Raw genomic sequence first — 16,340 nt, forward strand, 5'->3', positions numbered from 1 at the left:
CAAGGAGTATTATATTTTTTAGAGGTTTATTAAGGATTAAGGATTAAAGAATATACAAGTAAGAAACATGTGCCTAGTCCAGAGGCCTAGACAAAATAACCTCACATCACGGAAGAGACGCGTCTGCTCCAAAACGGAAGTCCAAAAAAAAAAACCAAGAGAGCGAAAGCCTCAAAAGCCTTTGAATCAGATTAAATACCTTCTCCATCTTGGCCCAGGTGAGATTACAAGGCATTCTGGGGAAGTGGAGCAAAGGCTCATGGGGATTGTAGTCCTGTATTCGAGTCTATTTTTTACAGACCCTGGGCAAATCACTTAATCCCTGGTTGCCTACCCTGTATCACTTTTCTGCCTTGAAACCAATATACAGTATTGATTCTAAGAGAGAAGATAAGGATTTTTTAAAAAATGTCACCTCTAAGTTTTTTCAAGCCTGGGGATATTCACTTTCTTAAATTTGTCCTAGCATAACCTGATTTCAGATTTCCTTATTCTCCCAGCTGCCTTTTTCAGGATTTACTCCCTTATCTCTGAAATCAGAGGATATGTTCTAGAGCTATGTTGGCAAACTTATGGCACACTTGCCAGAAGATGGTGGATGGGAGGGAGGGCTACTCCCTTCTCCGTCTCCACATGTGCCTGAAGATATTTCTCACATCACCTGCCCCTTTGACCAGCAGCCCAATGGAAGTGCTTCCTCCCTACCCTGTCTGGGATAAGGAGGGGGGAAAGGGGGGGGTTATATATGGCATGAGGGTTGCAGTGTGGGTACTCAGTCTCTAAAAGGTTTACCATTACTGCTCTAGAGGGATTAAGAATAAAGTACATATAATCAGGAAGATTTTTTTTAAACTCATCTTCCTTCTTAGAATCAATACTAAATATCAATTCCAAGGCAGAAGAGCAATAAGGGTTAGCTAATGGGGGTTAAGTGACTTGCTCAGGTTCACCAGAAAGATTCATCTTCCCTGAGTTAAAATCCAGCCTCAGACACTTACTAATTTGACCCTGGGCAAATCATTTAACCCTGCTTGCCTCCGTTTACTAATCTGTAAAATGAGCTGGAGAAGGAAATGGCGAACCACTCTTTGGTTTGGAGAAGGAAATGACAAACCAATATCTTTGCCAAGAAAACTCCAAACGGGGTCACACAGCATTAGATATGACTGAAACAATGAAACAATAACAAGATATATACAGCTTCCCTTTCCTTTCAGTGTCTCAAATGATTGAGAGTTGACTGCTATTCTGTGCACAAAGACTGGATATTCAATCTAAAGGAAACTCTTGGTCAAGAAAAAAAAAACTTTGCTAAGTCTTAGATTCTTAAAATCAATAGAGGTTTAAAAGGGAAAAGTTATTGGCCTTGTTCTGTTTGGAGGCGGGAGTGGAGTGGGGAGTTATTATCATGAAGTCATGCACAGCATGGAAGGGTCTTTAGACATAGCATCATTGGTTCATGGATTTAGACTTGGAAGGAATCTCTGGCTAAGTGACTTGGCCAGTCTGCACAGATAATCAGGGGCAGAATTGGAATTCAATTCCAGGTCAGACATCTTTCATTACCCTATTTGGCCTCCCAGGGCACCCTTGTCTGATCTCCTTTGTTTTACGGGAGTCCATTTGGGGCCCAGTGACTTGACCAGAGCTGACCCAGGGCACAAGTCATTAGTACAGCATGAGTAAGAAACATTTATAAAGCCTCTCCTATGAGCAGAGAATTCAATGGTCTGTATAAGGAACTCACCTTTTTTCAGGTAGATACTTCCAGTTTGAAAAACCACACAGCTGTTGACCTAAATGATCTTGAGTTTCCTTTCTATGTAGGCCTTTTCTGACTCAGCTTTTTTTCTCTCTCCTTGATTCTGTGTTTTGTGTTCTTTCTGGGATGACTTCCTTGGCACAGTAGAGAAATTTAGAAATGATGGAACCTCAAGGGCTTGCCTGAGACTTTATATGAAGAGGAGGAATGAAAACCTCCATATACATAGCCTAACCCATACTAAACTCTCTACAGGCACATAACATACCCCATTCTAAGCATCCAAAGTCCAGAATATGGTCCTCCCATTTGTGCATCCTAGGCTAAGGGGACAGACAGCCAAGAAAGATGATGTTGGTGGCAACTTTTTCAATCAATTGATGAAACAAGAGTGAGAGGTAGATATTTAGTGAGGAATGTATAATAATAATTGCTCCTCATTTTTCTAGAGATTTTTAATCTACCAGGAATCCTTCTCCGATGCTACCTGGGTTGCTAAAGTCAGTTCTAGATGCCTGCAAAACTACCAAACCGGAAAGACTTCAAGCATGGACTAACTGCCATTCTAATCACAATCCTAATCAACTTAGCCTTGGATTATTTATTTATTTGTTTAAAACCCCTACTTTCAGTCTTAGAATCAATACTGAGTATCATTTCCAAGGCAGAAGAGTGATAAGGGCTAGGCAGTTGGGGTTAAGTGACTTGACCAGGATCACACAGCTGGGAAGCATCCACCTCCCTGCTCCAACCTAGGATTATCTTTGCAGCCTTCTTAGGATTGCTCCATCACTTTGTCTTCTAACATTAATATTAATTAATTAATCAGTTAATTAATTAATGGAATTCTGTCATTAGCTTTTTCTTAGCTAATTCTATGATGCAAGTAATATGACCATAGCCTTATTGAATGAAGGGCATTAGGGGAGGGGGTGAATCTCTGCAAACTTAAAACTTAACATTTTAGAGATGAGAGGGATATTATATAGATCATCTTGTCCGGCTGCTCATTTTCTATGAGAGAACATTATAAATCAGAAAAAGTGAGTCTTTGCCCAAAATCATATAGTCAGTGACTGAGTTTAGCTAAAAACTCAGTTAAGATTATCTCACACAGTGCCCTTGTATACATAGCTTTTTTTTTAAACCCTCACCTTCCATCTTAGACTCAAAACTGTGTATTGGTTCCAAGGCAGAAGAACAGTAAGGGCTAGGCAATGGGGGTTCAGTGAATTGCTCACAGTCACACAGCTAGGAAGTGTCTGAGGATAGATTTGAACCTAGGCCATCCCATCTCCAGGCCTGACTCTTCATACACTGAGCCAGCTAGCTGTGCTCACATTCATAGCTTTAAAAAAAGATATGGATCATATAAGTCCTTCTAAACCTCCCTTCCCTAAATTCCACAGCAAGGAAAATTCATTGAGTATGTAATGTTTTTATAGCTATAATTTTTAGGCCAAAGTTATGATAAATTAGAATTGTGCCTTTTATATGTTTAAAATCTATTTTTGGGATGGTATAGGAATTCAGAAGAAAGGAACCAAGACCTACCTTGGTTAGGTAGGCATTAGATAAGTGGAGGTTGAGCATTCCTGAGGGTTGATAAATGTCCACTGGGAAAGAGCCAAGGAGAAGATAAGTTTTAAGTGATAGAGGATGAAAGGAACTGACTTGGTGCATAGTGGGGTGGGGACAGGAGAAGAAATCCTAGTTCAGGGTGAAGCGGATTGAGGAGACATGGCTTGTGTTGGTTTTTCTTACTGTTCTGGCTTTTCCTTAAAAGGTTGCTCTTATACAAACCTCTGGTAGTTCTGACGCACTTCAGTTCGTTTGTTTATTTGTTTTTGGAGCAGATCGTAAAGGGTTCACATGACTTGGCACTGTATGGATGAAATATATTTCTTTAATCTGTGGGCAGCCCTCCTGCATGTGCATCTGGTTCAGACTTGGAAAGATTGGCTGTGAATGGAGAGATAAGAATAGAGAGCAGCACATACCAGCAGACCAAACTTCCTGTGCTCAGGCCTTTGAATACCGTTTGTTTCACAGGCTGAAATAGCATTCCTCTTAACACTGAGATCACTTATTCCCTAGTGACTTAAGCAATAGCACTGGCTTCAACAGAAACTATTTTAGGAAGGAGATGTAGGAGGAAATATGTATCCTGCGTTGTGCAGAAGTTCCTTATGCATTTATCAAGATTATCTTTAGATAAAAATGGGTGGTTTCCAGGTGGTCCAAACTCTCTAATGCCCATTTCTACTTGCCATGAGCCTTAAAATGTGATGTAAAGGGCTCTTCTGAAGAGTAACAGTAGTTATTCATCATTGATATTTATGTAATACTTTATAAGTTGCTAAATGCTTTCCTCACCTTATCTGAGCCCTATAATAATGCTTCACGGTAGGTATTTTACTACAGGTATTATTATTCCTGTTTTACAGTGAAGGATACCTAGGGTCAACTTGCTCAATATGTAACTCATAAATGATTATACATTTCATAAGGGTCAGAAGCAGAATTTGAACCAAGATCTTCCAGATTCCAAGTCCACTTTGATCCAATTAATTTGAATTAGAGAAAAGAAATATTGTTGAAAAATTCTAGACTGCAATCTCCCATGTACTCATTCCCACCTGGGTTATCCACATATTATATGTATCCCCACCTAGTTTTTCCTAGATGGTTGGAACAACTTTGACATGACAGTTTATTGACATCCTGCTAACCTCCTCCCTCCTCCTCCCCTATAAAGCTGAGGTGGGTCGGGCTTGGCATTAGCTGGAGCTGTGACAGCAGCTGCAGAGGTACATAAGCGGTGGTGTTGCTGCATGGATTGGGTAGAGAACTTTAGAAACAAGATCATTTCTTTTAAGGACCCTTGTCATAGGAACAGACTATGAAGAGAGTCGGAGTATTGAAGAAATTCAGGGAGTAAAAGAGTAAAAGGGAGGTGGGCAATCACAGCAATTTGTCTGAATGTTCTTTTTGATCCAGTATTGTATTTTGTCTTATAGAAGAGAGGTAGAAAGTTCAACATCCCTTGATTTATTTGCATGTGCTATTATTGCATCTAACTGATTTAATTGGGGCAAGGGTAAGGGTGGGACACTCACTTTGCTATTTGCTACCAACTTAACTATTTATATTGTGTTAATCTTTGAATTAGTTGCCAGTTGATATTTGAAAACTGAGCAGCAGTGATGACTTCATTTGTGGTTTGGTTCCTGTGTTATTATTGATAGGCAAACCTCCAAAGAGTTTGGTTTGGTTTGGTTTTCCTGGAGAAAGCTACTGATTTCCAACTATGCTAATGGGGAAATCTGGCCAAATTTGGAATTAATGCATGGGGTGAAGCTTTCAAGGTGATTTTTTTTCCTAAACCATTTCTTTCTAAGCTTATAATAAGTGTTTCTTAAGAAATATAATATCCTCCATTTGTCACAAATGTGCACTATGGTTTTCTTAAAATAAAATGATAATTTTGCCCAGGGAGCCCAGACAATGCATAAAATATAAGAAAAGTGAATGAAGATTACCTCTATGTCCACTGATTTCTCTACAAATCGATTGCTCAATCAACATTAACAATGATTTCTAGTCCATTGTATTACTCTGTTTTCTCCATTTTGGCAAGTGTGGATATTGTATGAATTGCCATCCAATGTTTAGAACACCAAAGTTGCTTTAATTTGTATTAGTTCACCATGTGGTATTAATGATGAAATAACCTTTAATTCAAGGCACAAAGTATCTTTGAAAAGCCTGAAGATTTTTAAGCATTTGAAAAGTTCTTTAGAACCCAACTTTAGAACTGACAGTTTCTCTGGAGTCTACTTTCATTGGTGACAAGTTACATGACTATTTCTGTAGCAATTCAGAAAGATAGCTTTAAGCCTAAGTGTTATGAAACTGCCTTCCTGAAAGAACCAGGTGTTTCTGGAGCTAGTCGTGAGAGAAGTAGAGAATGAAGGAAAGAGAAGAGAAACCAAAAATAATTAAAATATACTGATCAATCAAGAGAATATCCATTGAATTACTTTGTATTGGGCATTGCAGTGTGATTAATACAAAAGAGTATTAATGTCAGAACTGAAGTGTGAAGAGAAAGGTGCAGTGTAATCTATGTGTCTATAATTATCATCTATCTGTCTGTCTATCCAAACATCATCCATCTATCTATCTACCTACCTACCTACCTACCTATCTATCTATCTATCTATCTATCTATCTATCTATCTATCTATCTATCCATCTATCTATCTATCTGTCATTCTGTCTGTCTATCCATCTATCTGTCATTCTGTCTGTCTATCTATCTATCTGTCATTCTGTCTATCTATCTATCTATCTGTCTACCTATCTATCCATCTATCTATCTGTCGGTCTGTCTGTTTGTATCATCTATCTTTATCATTTTTATATCTACCTCTATTATCTATCTGACCTTTTATCTCTTATCTATCATCTATCTATCCCTATAATCTCTACCTCTATCATCTATCTGTCCCTGTCATCTATAATCTATCATCCATTTGACCTTTTATCTCTCTTATCTCTCTATATTTCTACCATCTATATCTCCATGATCTATTAATATGTCTATCCAGTCTATCATCTTGTCTATCATCTCCTCCATCCCTATATACTGGTTATTAGCACCTATCTGTCTTGCTTATCATTTACCCATCTATTTTATTTACTGATTCTTTTACTCTTTGATTGATAAATGTAGTCACTGAAGAGTAATCATGGAAGCACTGAGCATCTCTGATTGTGGGATTAGTCTCATGTGAAAATTGTTTTGTCCCTGAAAGAGTCACTGATCTTCTCTTTCATTCTCTTTCTGTGGTAGGAGAGACAGCGCCTGGAGACGATCCTTAGTCTTTGTGCAGAATATACTAAGCCTGACAGTAGCTCAGGTGCTATGACCACTGTTGCCGATGTGCAGAAGATCAACAAGGAGCTTGAGAAGTTGCAGCTTTCTGATGAGGAGTCTGTGTTTGAAGAGGCACTGTTACCTCCAGAAACAAGATACAGGTGCCACCGGAAGGCCTCCATTACTGATTCAGAGTTGTCAGGATTCAGTTGCTTCAGTCAGAATGCTGCCAGCTTACCTTCCACGAGGAGTTTCAGAAATGATGAATCCTTCAGTGACCATGCCAAGACTCCCCCATTATCTTCCTCTCTCTTACTGAAGGCGTCCAATGAGTCTGCCTATCTAAGTATCGTTCCAAAGGTAATGCTATGAAAGTAAAAAATCACATACTGCTTTAGGTTTACATGCATTAACTTAGATTCTTTTGAATTTTAAGTTCTTTTGTGTTCTGACTGACTTAACATTAGCATGCTAGGTATTTCTTAAGTGAAGTTGAAAGTCTGATGGAAATTTCTGACATCTATTTTTGAGCATTTTTTATATGTAGCATTTCTTTTTTAATATAATTCTTATTTTATTTTTTAAAGAATATTTTTCCATGATTCATATTCTCTCCCTCCCCTCTTCCATCTCCCCACCCAGAACTGACAAGCAATTCCACTGGACATTTCTTAAATGGGCACCATTGCCCAAAAAATTACAACTGTAGAAATGATTTACATTCAACCTGAGAAAGGGACTTGGGACACATTTCAATTGAACCGGCACCTACTCAGTATCAGGCACTGTGATACAAAGATAAGGCGCTGGAGATAGAAAGACAAAGACAAAACAGTCCCTGAATTATAAAAGAGCTTACATTCTACTGGGGGAAACAACATGTACACAGATAAGTAAATTCAAAATAAATACAAATTAAGTACAAAGCAATAGTGGCAGGTTGAGAAGATAGTACTAACAGCTGAGAGACACAAAGGTTTCTTGTAGGAAGTGACACGTGAGCTAAGTTAGAGGCTCCAAGCTATGGAGATAAGAAAGGAGATTATTCCATGCATGGACAAGCTATATGCAGAAATGCAGAAACTGGAAACGGAATACTGTGTATGGAGAATAATGATGTGCACAAAGGGAACCAACCAATATATAATCAGTTTGGAAAGATGGATAGGTTGAAAGCAGATTGGGAATTATTGTAAATGCCAAACAGAGGAGTTTGAATCGTATCTTTGGAGCAATGGGCAAACACTGAAGCTTCTTGTGCACAGGAGTGATAGTCAGATGCGTGTTTTAGGAATATCAAATGAACAGTTATATGGAGAATAGTTATAGAGGGGAGAGCCTGGGGATAGGGAGAGTAGTTTTGAGGCAATTGCAATATCCAAGGGAGGAACACTGAGGGCCTGATTCAAGGTCTTGGTGCAAAGAAGGAAGAAGACAGATGTAGGCAGTTGTGCAAATGGAATTGATGAAGACAAGAAATTATTAGTTATAGAACATAAGAAAGAATAAAAGTTGAAGTGAATTCCTAAGTTTCAACCTAGGTGACCGAAAAGAACAGTCCTTAAAAGTAAGGAAGTTAGGAGAAGGATATAGTTTTAGGGAGAAAGATAAGTATTTATTTTGAACATGTTTGTTTGAGATAGCTATGTAATATCTAGTGGAAAACATATGAAGATATGAGCTGAATCTCAGGCCAAAGATAAGGGCTGGGTATATTATTAGCTATAAAAACACAATTATTAGATCCACTGGAGGCTATATTTCCAAGGAGAATAAAAAACAGGTTAGAATTAAAATTCTCTAGAGACTATATATTAATTTATAATTATAGTGAAAGCAACTAATTTGAATTTGCTGCTCATCTTGCTTCTCCTTTCACTTCTAATAGACCATGGGGCAAGTTGCCTCAGCAGACAGATCTCCAGACCAAGAGCCTTGCTGCTTCCTCAGTTCCTAAACTTATAACCCTCATGCATTACTCCTTCTGGGTCTTCTTGGTTGGACAGACTTGACCTCAGTCTGGGCCAGTCTTCTGGATACCAGGGGTCACGTGGGACAAGTGTGTGGGACAAGCATGTTCCAGGACACCAGGGAGCCATAAGACCTCTAGAGCAGTGGTGATGAACCTTTTAGAGACTGGATGCTAGGTCCCACCCCCCAGACCAAGTGCTGTGCCCATTGCCCCACCAGAGACTATGTGCTGTGTTCCTACCCTCACTGAGTGTTGGGTACACCCTACCCTTACACTTACCCCAAACAGGGGAGGGAGAAAACTCTCCCATTGGGCTGATGGGTGGAGGGGCAGGTAAAGTAAGGAATGTTCTCAGCAAGTGTAGGGAGGAGGAAGGGAGTGGCCCTAGCAGTTCTATTCCCCTCTGCTGCCTGTGAGCCACTCACCTTACCTCCATGTGCTCCCATTGTGCTGCTGGGCAGAGGAGCTGGCAATGTGAAAAAAAGGTTGTCAAGCACAGTAGAGAGGGAGAAAGGAGCAGCTCTACCCAAGTCTCTCTGCCCTTCTAGTAATGAACTCTGGATGCTGAGAGGGCAGCCACATGCCCACAGAGAGTGCTCTGCATGCCATCTTTGGCATCCATGCCATAGGTTTACCATCCCTGCTCTAGGGTATTCCCATAGTATGAATGTGTATGTACCCAAACAAAGGCTGGGGTTGGGACCAAAATGGATTTTCAAAACTTTCCTTTCCACAAGGAAAGAGGGGTATAAATTCATATTAAATTCACATCACTCTCTTATTACATGTCACATAGGATGTGTGGTACTTTCAGTCTTTCTAATTCCACTGAAATTCTTCATTTGAATTTCACATTTTATTTTTTCACAGTTCTTCCTGAATTGAAAATGTTCCAGATCTGTGCTTTGGGAATCCAATTACACAACTCTTCTAATGAGATTATCTTGAAATTATAAAAAATCTTTAAAACAATTTTTGTTGATGATAAATCAACAAGCACTTACTGGCTAGATGACAGTCACTTTCATGTAAAAGTGCCTGCCCTTAAGAAAAAACAATATGAACTTATGTGTATGTGTACAAAATAAATACCAGAAAATTTGGGAAAAAGCACTAATAGCAGGGCTAGCAGGGAAGAGGAAAGGCTGCCTGAAGAAGATGGCACCTCACCTAAAACATGAAGGAAATTAGGACTTCTAAAAGGTAGGGTTGAAGAGGATATATATTTCTAGCATAATGGACAACCAGTACAAAGGCATTGAAACTGGAAATGGAGGGTTATGAATGAAGAATAGTAAGAAGCCCAGTTTCATTGGACAATAGTGTTCCTGAATGGAAGTAATATATGTTATGGAAAAGTAGCTTGGAGCCAGGTTGGGAAGGTTTACATGATACATGGGAGGCTATATTTTATTCTATAGGCAATAGGCATTTGTTGAAGTTTATTGAGTAGGGGAGTGAGATGGTCCTAAACTTGGGGAACATTCTTTTGGAAGAAAAAGGAAATGGATTGGAGTGGGGAGAAACTTGAGGAAGATATAGTAACTAAGGGATTATGTAAAAGGAGAACCAGTCAACATGGTCTCATAACTTTCTCCCACTCTTTTGGGGATTGAGTAACAACAATGAGAGTAATCCAAGATTGGAATTTATCAAAGCATGGTTGGTGAGACTCTTTAAACCAAGAGATTAGAGAGTTGAGTTTGGAAGAAAGAAAAGTTAAGGAACAACAATGATGAAATTTAGGAGATGTAAGGATGGATAGATTTTAGAAGGTAAGGCTTATAGAGACATAGAATGGTGGGTTGTGATTAGATAAAGGAATGTCAAAGATTTTAACAGGAACACTATTGCATGATCAAGAGTATAACCTTCCTAGGTATATCTGAGGTATAATGTAGGAATAGGCATTAAGGAATTTGGACTTCAGGGTGTTTCAGAGAATATCAAAAATTATCAAAACCTTTTTCAACATGGAATCTAGAAACCCCAAATTTGTAGCCTAGTAAGATCTGATGAACCTCAAGTTTTAGGACTAACATAAGTTGGAGACCCCAAAGCTTATACTTGTTCCCTGTTAACGTGAGAATCCACCCTGAAGGAAATCTCAGGCTAGCAGTTTCAGACTGAATAATGGATCCTAAGGTAAAAGACAATCTCCATCAGGTGGGACCAAGCAGAGTGTGAGACAGGGGGAGAGGCTTCTGGAGACAAGAAGAGTCACTTGGGGTTCATCAGATCTTACTAGACTACAAGCTTGGGGTTTTTAGATTCCATGTTGACACCCTCGACTAAAATAACAAGAATTGATTGCTTGGTTATTGTCCTTCATACTCAAAAAGGACCAAAATTACATTGCTATGTTGGGGTCAAAGTACAGTGTGTCTGATCAGACTAATTAATACAAGCTTAGAAGACTCTATCACAGGACAAGCACAAATAGCTGTATGAACATTTGGGATGGAGATGTCAGTAAATGTGCAGATCTCATGTTTCTTTTGAGCTTTTGAAATTCTGCTTTGCTCATATTGCAGAGCATCTTCTTTGATATGGGCACCAGGCTGAATGGTCCTATGCCAGTGCCTCCCATGTCTCATAACTGATACCAAAATTCTTCAGAGAGACCTAGAGTGTCCTTGTATTGCTTCTTCTGATCTCCCTGGAAGTTTTTGTCTGTGTGAGTTTTTGTTAAAATAGTCTGTTGTAGAATGAAGAGAAAAAGAGTCAGAAATTGAACTCTTTAAGAAAGAAAGGAGAGTGAATGAGCTAGAGGCCAATAGATAAGAAGAACCACAGGAGCTGGATTGGATCTTTAAATGTCTAAGGAGAGCCTACTGAGTGTTAATAGCTGAAAGAGAGTCTGGAGAATCCTGACCCTTTTTCCCCCCCACATCCCCCACTAGTGAGTCAGGAAATTTGAGAGAAGGTACCTCTAAACCATATGGGAAAATAGCAAACATTCAGCATCATCTGGTGAAATGGCCATTCCTGTACTCTCTGGGAAATATCTTTTTATAGATAAATTTCTTCTTGGACAGAGTTCAGATGAGAACACTGGTAATACCAGCTGAAGTAGGTGTGCCTAATTGATTTAATTTGCTGATTTGGAATGTCATGGTTATAGTTTACAGCAATATCTCTTTGCCCCAAAGTGTTTCTTTCCGGACAATGGAAACTTAAGTAAAAAAGAGAGCATTCAGCATGGTGGCACTGAAACAGGTCAGAAATTGACCAATTCGGAAAACAGTTCTCTTCTTTGTTGCTTTTACCAAAGTGAGCCTACTTGATAAATTGAGAGAGAAGTCACCTGAGGGTAGTAGACTTTTCTTGGGAAAAACAAATACTGGACTGAATTGACTTGCTTAGCCTTGGGAATAGTTTGCTCCTTGTTAAAGTATCTTTTAAAATAATGTAGTACTTGCTTGATAAAATACATGGTTCATTAAAAGTTGACTTTTGACTTTATGGAGAGGAAAAATATCATAGGCTGATTTAACTTCATAGAGAATTTGAGTGTTTAAGTGAGCCAAAATTTTGAAGATACAAATGACCTTGGAAATTTGATTATTTAGGAATGGAGCCCTTTTGACTCTGCCTTTATAAGCCAACTGCAAGTAGAAACTGAGATTCAGCTCCTTGAGAAAGTTTTCAGTCTTTTATGGAAAGACTCCATTTGTTGCCTAAAACAACTTTTTAAAAAATTCTAAAAAGGGGATTATGTGGAAAGAACTAAAATTAGCCATTTTCTGTAGAGATCAAGTTACTCCCAATATGGAACCTACTATGAAATATAGAGATAAGGCAGATCTATTTGTTAAAACATTTATGTGTATTGGTGGCATTCCATCTATCCAGGACATCCCCTTGTACTGACTGTCTTTGGAAATATCATCTTTATTTCAATCATATTTAAAGCTCCTTTTATTCTTTATTCTGCTGATAGAAAGAAATGCCTTCTTGCCTTCAGTTCTTCAAATAAAAGGAAGAACTTAATGAGGCAATGTATGAAAAACACATTGTAACTAAAATAGGACAGCTAGGTGGCACAGTAGATGGAGTGCTGGCTCTAAAGTTGGAAGGACCTCAGTTCAAATAACCATTAGACACTTACTAGCTGTATGATCCTGGGCAGGTAACCCCCATTGGCCTTAGTTCCCTCATCTGTAAAATGAATTGGAGAAGGAAATGGCAAGCTACTCTAGTATCTCTGCCAAAAAAAACTCAAATGGGATCACAAAGAGTTGGACACAGCTAATCATCTAAAAAACAAAAACCTTTGAAACACTATAAATCATAGATTGAAGATTTAGAGTTAGAAAGGACATTTTGATCAACTTTTTCATTTTATATGTAAGGAAGTTTAGCCCTAAAGGACTGTTCCAAGGTCAACACAGGTAATTAAATACCATAAGTAGGATTTGAACATGGAGCTAATGACCACTTTTGAAGACTTTTTTTCTATTTAGAAAAGATTCTTTTTAAAAATAAATTTTTATTGCCTTTAATTTTTATACTTCCTTCATTTCTCTCCCTCTTCCAGAGCTATAAGAATAATAATAATAAGCAGTGTGGAGGCTGCTTTCTCATATTTCTTCTGTGGGCCAGGTCTTGATCATTCTAATCTACAGCATTGAGTTTCAATTTTTTATAATTCTTTCCAGTTAGATTGTTGTTGCCATTGTGCAAACTGTTTTTTTTTTTTCTGGTTAATATAAGATGCTATTTAAAATCTTAGATTTACAAGTTAATTGATAATCCTCATTTGCAGGTAATTTTTTGTTTCCATATTTTTGCCCTTTTAACCACATGCCATTTTACATGAGCTATTCCAATGAATAGATTTCCCCCTGAATTTGCTTTGCTTTAGCATTATTTTAGGGGGAAATGTTCAGGCTCATAGAGCTTTTGTCTTTTCATCCACTTGACCCTTTTGATCACCATTAAGTTTGACCATTTTAATAATCAGTCTCTTGTATATTATTTTCAGACCCCTATCAATCATTTTGCCTGCCTCCTACCCCTCTACTGAACCCTTCAGTGACTTACCTGCAGAATCAGTCATATTATAGGTTTGTTTGTAGCCTGTGAAATATTTTACTTCCACAAGTGAGAGATTCTATTTTTAATCCACATTGGAAGTTGAAATCTAAGATGTAATGTCAGCATTAACCAAACAGGATACTGGACTAAATGAGGCCTTCCTGCTAGGATTACTTGTCAGTGATTTCAGAATGCCATTCATTGTTAAGGGGATGAATTTCAGAGAGCAATAAAAGAAGCAACTGGATAGCAGGGTGGTGGGATTTTTAAAATTCTGATTTTTTTAATTCAATAATAATAGTAATAACTATCATTTATATAGTATTTTAAGGTTTGAAAAGAACTTCACAAGTATCATCTCTTTGATCTTCACAACAACCCTGGGAATTAAATGACATCATTATGCCCACTTTACTGTTAGGGAAACTGAAGCAGAAGCTACTTTTTTAAAAAAATCATTTGAATGAAACATAATAAAAGACATTTTAAAAGGCTGGCTATCTTGATCAGGCCAAAAAAAATAATTATGCAGTTAGCTTCTCTTTCAATGTGTATTGTACGGTATCTTGCATGCCAAATTTTTGGCATTCATAGCATTGAACAAATTTGCATTCACAATGCAATCATTTTGCATTCTGAGAGTTATTTACTGTGAAAGACTGCCCTTTTTTGGTCTTTGGACCTTTGAAGCATAAGACTATATCACATCAGAATTTATAACAAAATAATAGAACCTGCACTGTATTTTTAAAATACATGGAGTTCCTATTCTAAAAGACTAATAATCTAACCAGTGATGGAGAACCTTTTACAGACTGAGTGCCCAAATGGCAATCCTCGCTCTTCATCTGAATACCCCCCCACCTCTACCTTACCCCAGACAAGGAAGGGAGGAAGCACTCCTATAGGGCTGTTGGGCAATGGGACGGTTGAAGTGAGAAATATCCTCAGTGAGTGTAGAGAGGGGGAGAGGAGCAGCCCTCTCTGGCACACATGCCATAGGTTCACCAACATGGGTCTAACCTGAGGATGGGTAGGAAGTACATGTGACAGTGTTAACCATTTTGCTGACGACACTAGTTTTATAAAGAAAGCCTTTAGGGCATATTCTGAATTAAGAATTAATTTTTTAACAATGGTTTAGGTACCAGAGAATATATATTTCTCTTTCCTACTTTGTTCACTTATAGAGCAGTATCCACTTGCCATACTACATTAAGCCTAAGTGTTGAAAGAAATATAAAATGTAAATAAGAGACAGTCCTGACTTTATGGAACTTATTGTCTTAATAGATTCTATCTGTGATTTAATGTATTAATATGTTTCATAGTATAGCACCTGAATTTTTGGCATAAAAAAAGAATTTTCTGAAAACAGAAAAATATATATGCAGTATAATGATTTAGGAATTCCTTAGATGATGAACATTTTACCTAAGTATAACACAGGGCCAGAGGATATAGAGCAGAAGATATTGGCTTGAAGCCTTATTCAAGCAGTTTCTAAACCAAGTAGCCTTAGTCAAGGGCAGCTAGGTGATAAAGCACCAGTCCTGGAGTCAAGAAGATTCATCTTCCTAATTTCAAATCTAGCCTCAGATTTATTTACTGGTTGTTTGACCCTGGATAAGTCACTTAACAGGGGTTAGCCTCAATTGTTTCATCTGTAAAAATGATCCAGAGAAGGAAATGGCAAACCAGTCTAATAACTTTGCCAAAAAAATTCCCTAAAAGGGATCACAAAGAATTAGATGTGACTGAAAATGACCAATCAATAAGAAAGCCTTATACAAGTTATCTTAGCACCCTGGGCTTCCATTTTCACATCTTGTAGAATTTTTAGTATACCTAGATTGCGACTTTTTCATTTATAATCTTAGTAGCATTCCATCCATCCAGTACCTCTTGTACTGACTGCCAATGAGAACATCCTATTTATTTTAGACTTACTTGAAGCATACCTGTGTCAATCCTCCAATATGTCTGTAAAGAGGAATAGAGAGGCCATTTGGAATAATAGATGTAGGCTTGTTCTCAGTCAGGTAAGTCTAGGTTCAAATGCCGTATCTGACAAGATACTGACTATATGACCCTGAGCAAGTCACTTAAACTTTAAGTTCCCTAGGCAGTTCTCTTAAGACTTGAAGTGCCAGGTTGGTAGAGGAAGTTTCTCACTAGAAAGGAGTTCACCTACCTTCAAGGAAAAAAAATCAATTAAATTCAAATTAATTAAAAACTAAAGTTTAAAATCAACTAATTCTAGATTAATTAAAATTTCAACAAAAATTAATCTCTTTCAAATTAATTCAAAATTAATTTTTTAAATGGGGATAGTAATGCCGATACTATGTATACATAAATGCCAAGAAAATGCTTTTTAAAAAATAAATTCTAATGGGTTGTTCATTATATGAATAGCTGGTCTCTGTCATGTTAGCAAAGGAATGGGCTCCCCATGGAGTTTCAGAAAGGGAGAAGCATTTCCTAAGCCAAACCACTGTGTTCCTTTCTTGTTGGGAGGCCGTTGGACTCCACAGCTGTGGTAGGGATGTTCCTCCTAGCAGCACTGTGTTCCTTTCTTACTGGGTGGCAAGCAGCTGGTGTAGCTGTAGGGGCACACATTTTCCTGGATCACTCATTCCTTTCTCTCCATTTCCCCATAGAAACAATATTTTATATACTAC

The 16,340-nt window shown here is 38.0% G+C and overlaps 1 protein-coding gene across 6 annotated transcripts in view; it reads left to right on the forward strand.

Moving 5' to 3' along the window:
• PHLDB2 (pleckstrin homology like domain family B member 2) overlaps nucleotides 1-16,340 on the forward strand; it is a 131,842-nt gene that overhangs the window by 41,404 nt on the left and 74,098 nt on the right. For all 6 annotated transcript variants that reach the window (XM_007493652.3, XM_007493651.3, XM_001362412.5 and 3 more), the window contains exon 3: nucleotides 6,621-7,004. In XM_007493652.3, coding sequence (XP_007493714.2) covers nucleotides 6,621-7,004 — 384 coding nt within the window. The remainder of the gene's footprint in view (nucleotides 1-6,620; nucleotides 7,005-16,340) is intronic.

Source organism: Monodelphis domestica, chromosome 4, assembly GCF_027887165.1.
Source record: "Monodelphis domestica isolate mMonDom1 chromosome 4, mMonDom1.pri, whole genome shotgun sequence".
Classification (NCBI taxonomy): domain Eukaryota; kingdom Metazoa; phylum Chordata; class Mammalia; order Didelphimorphia; family Didelphidae; genus Monodelphis; species Monodelphis domestica.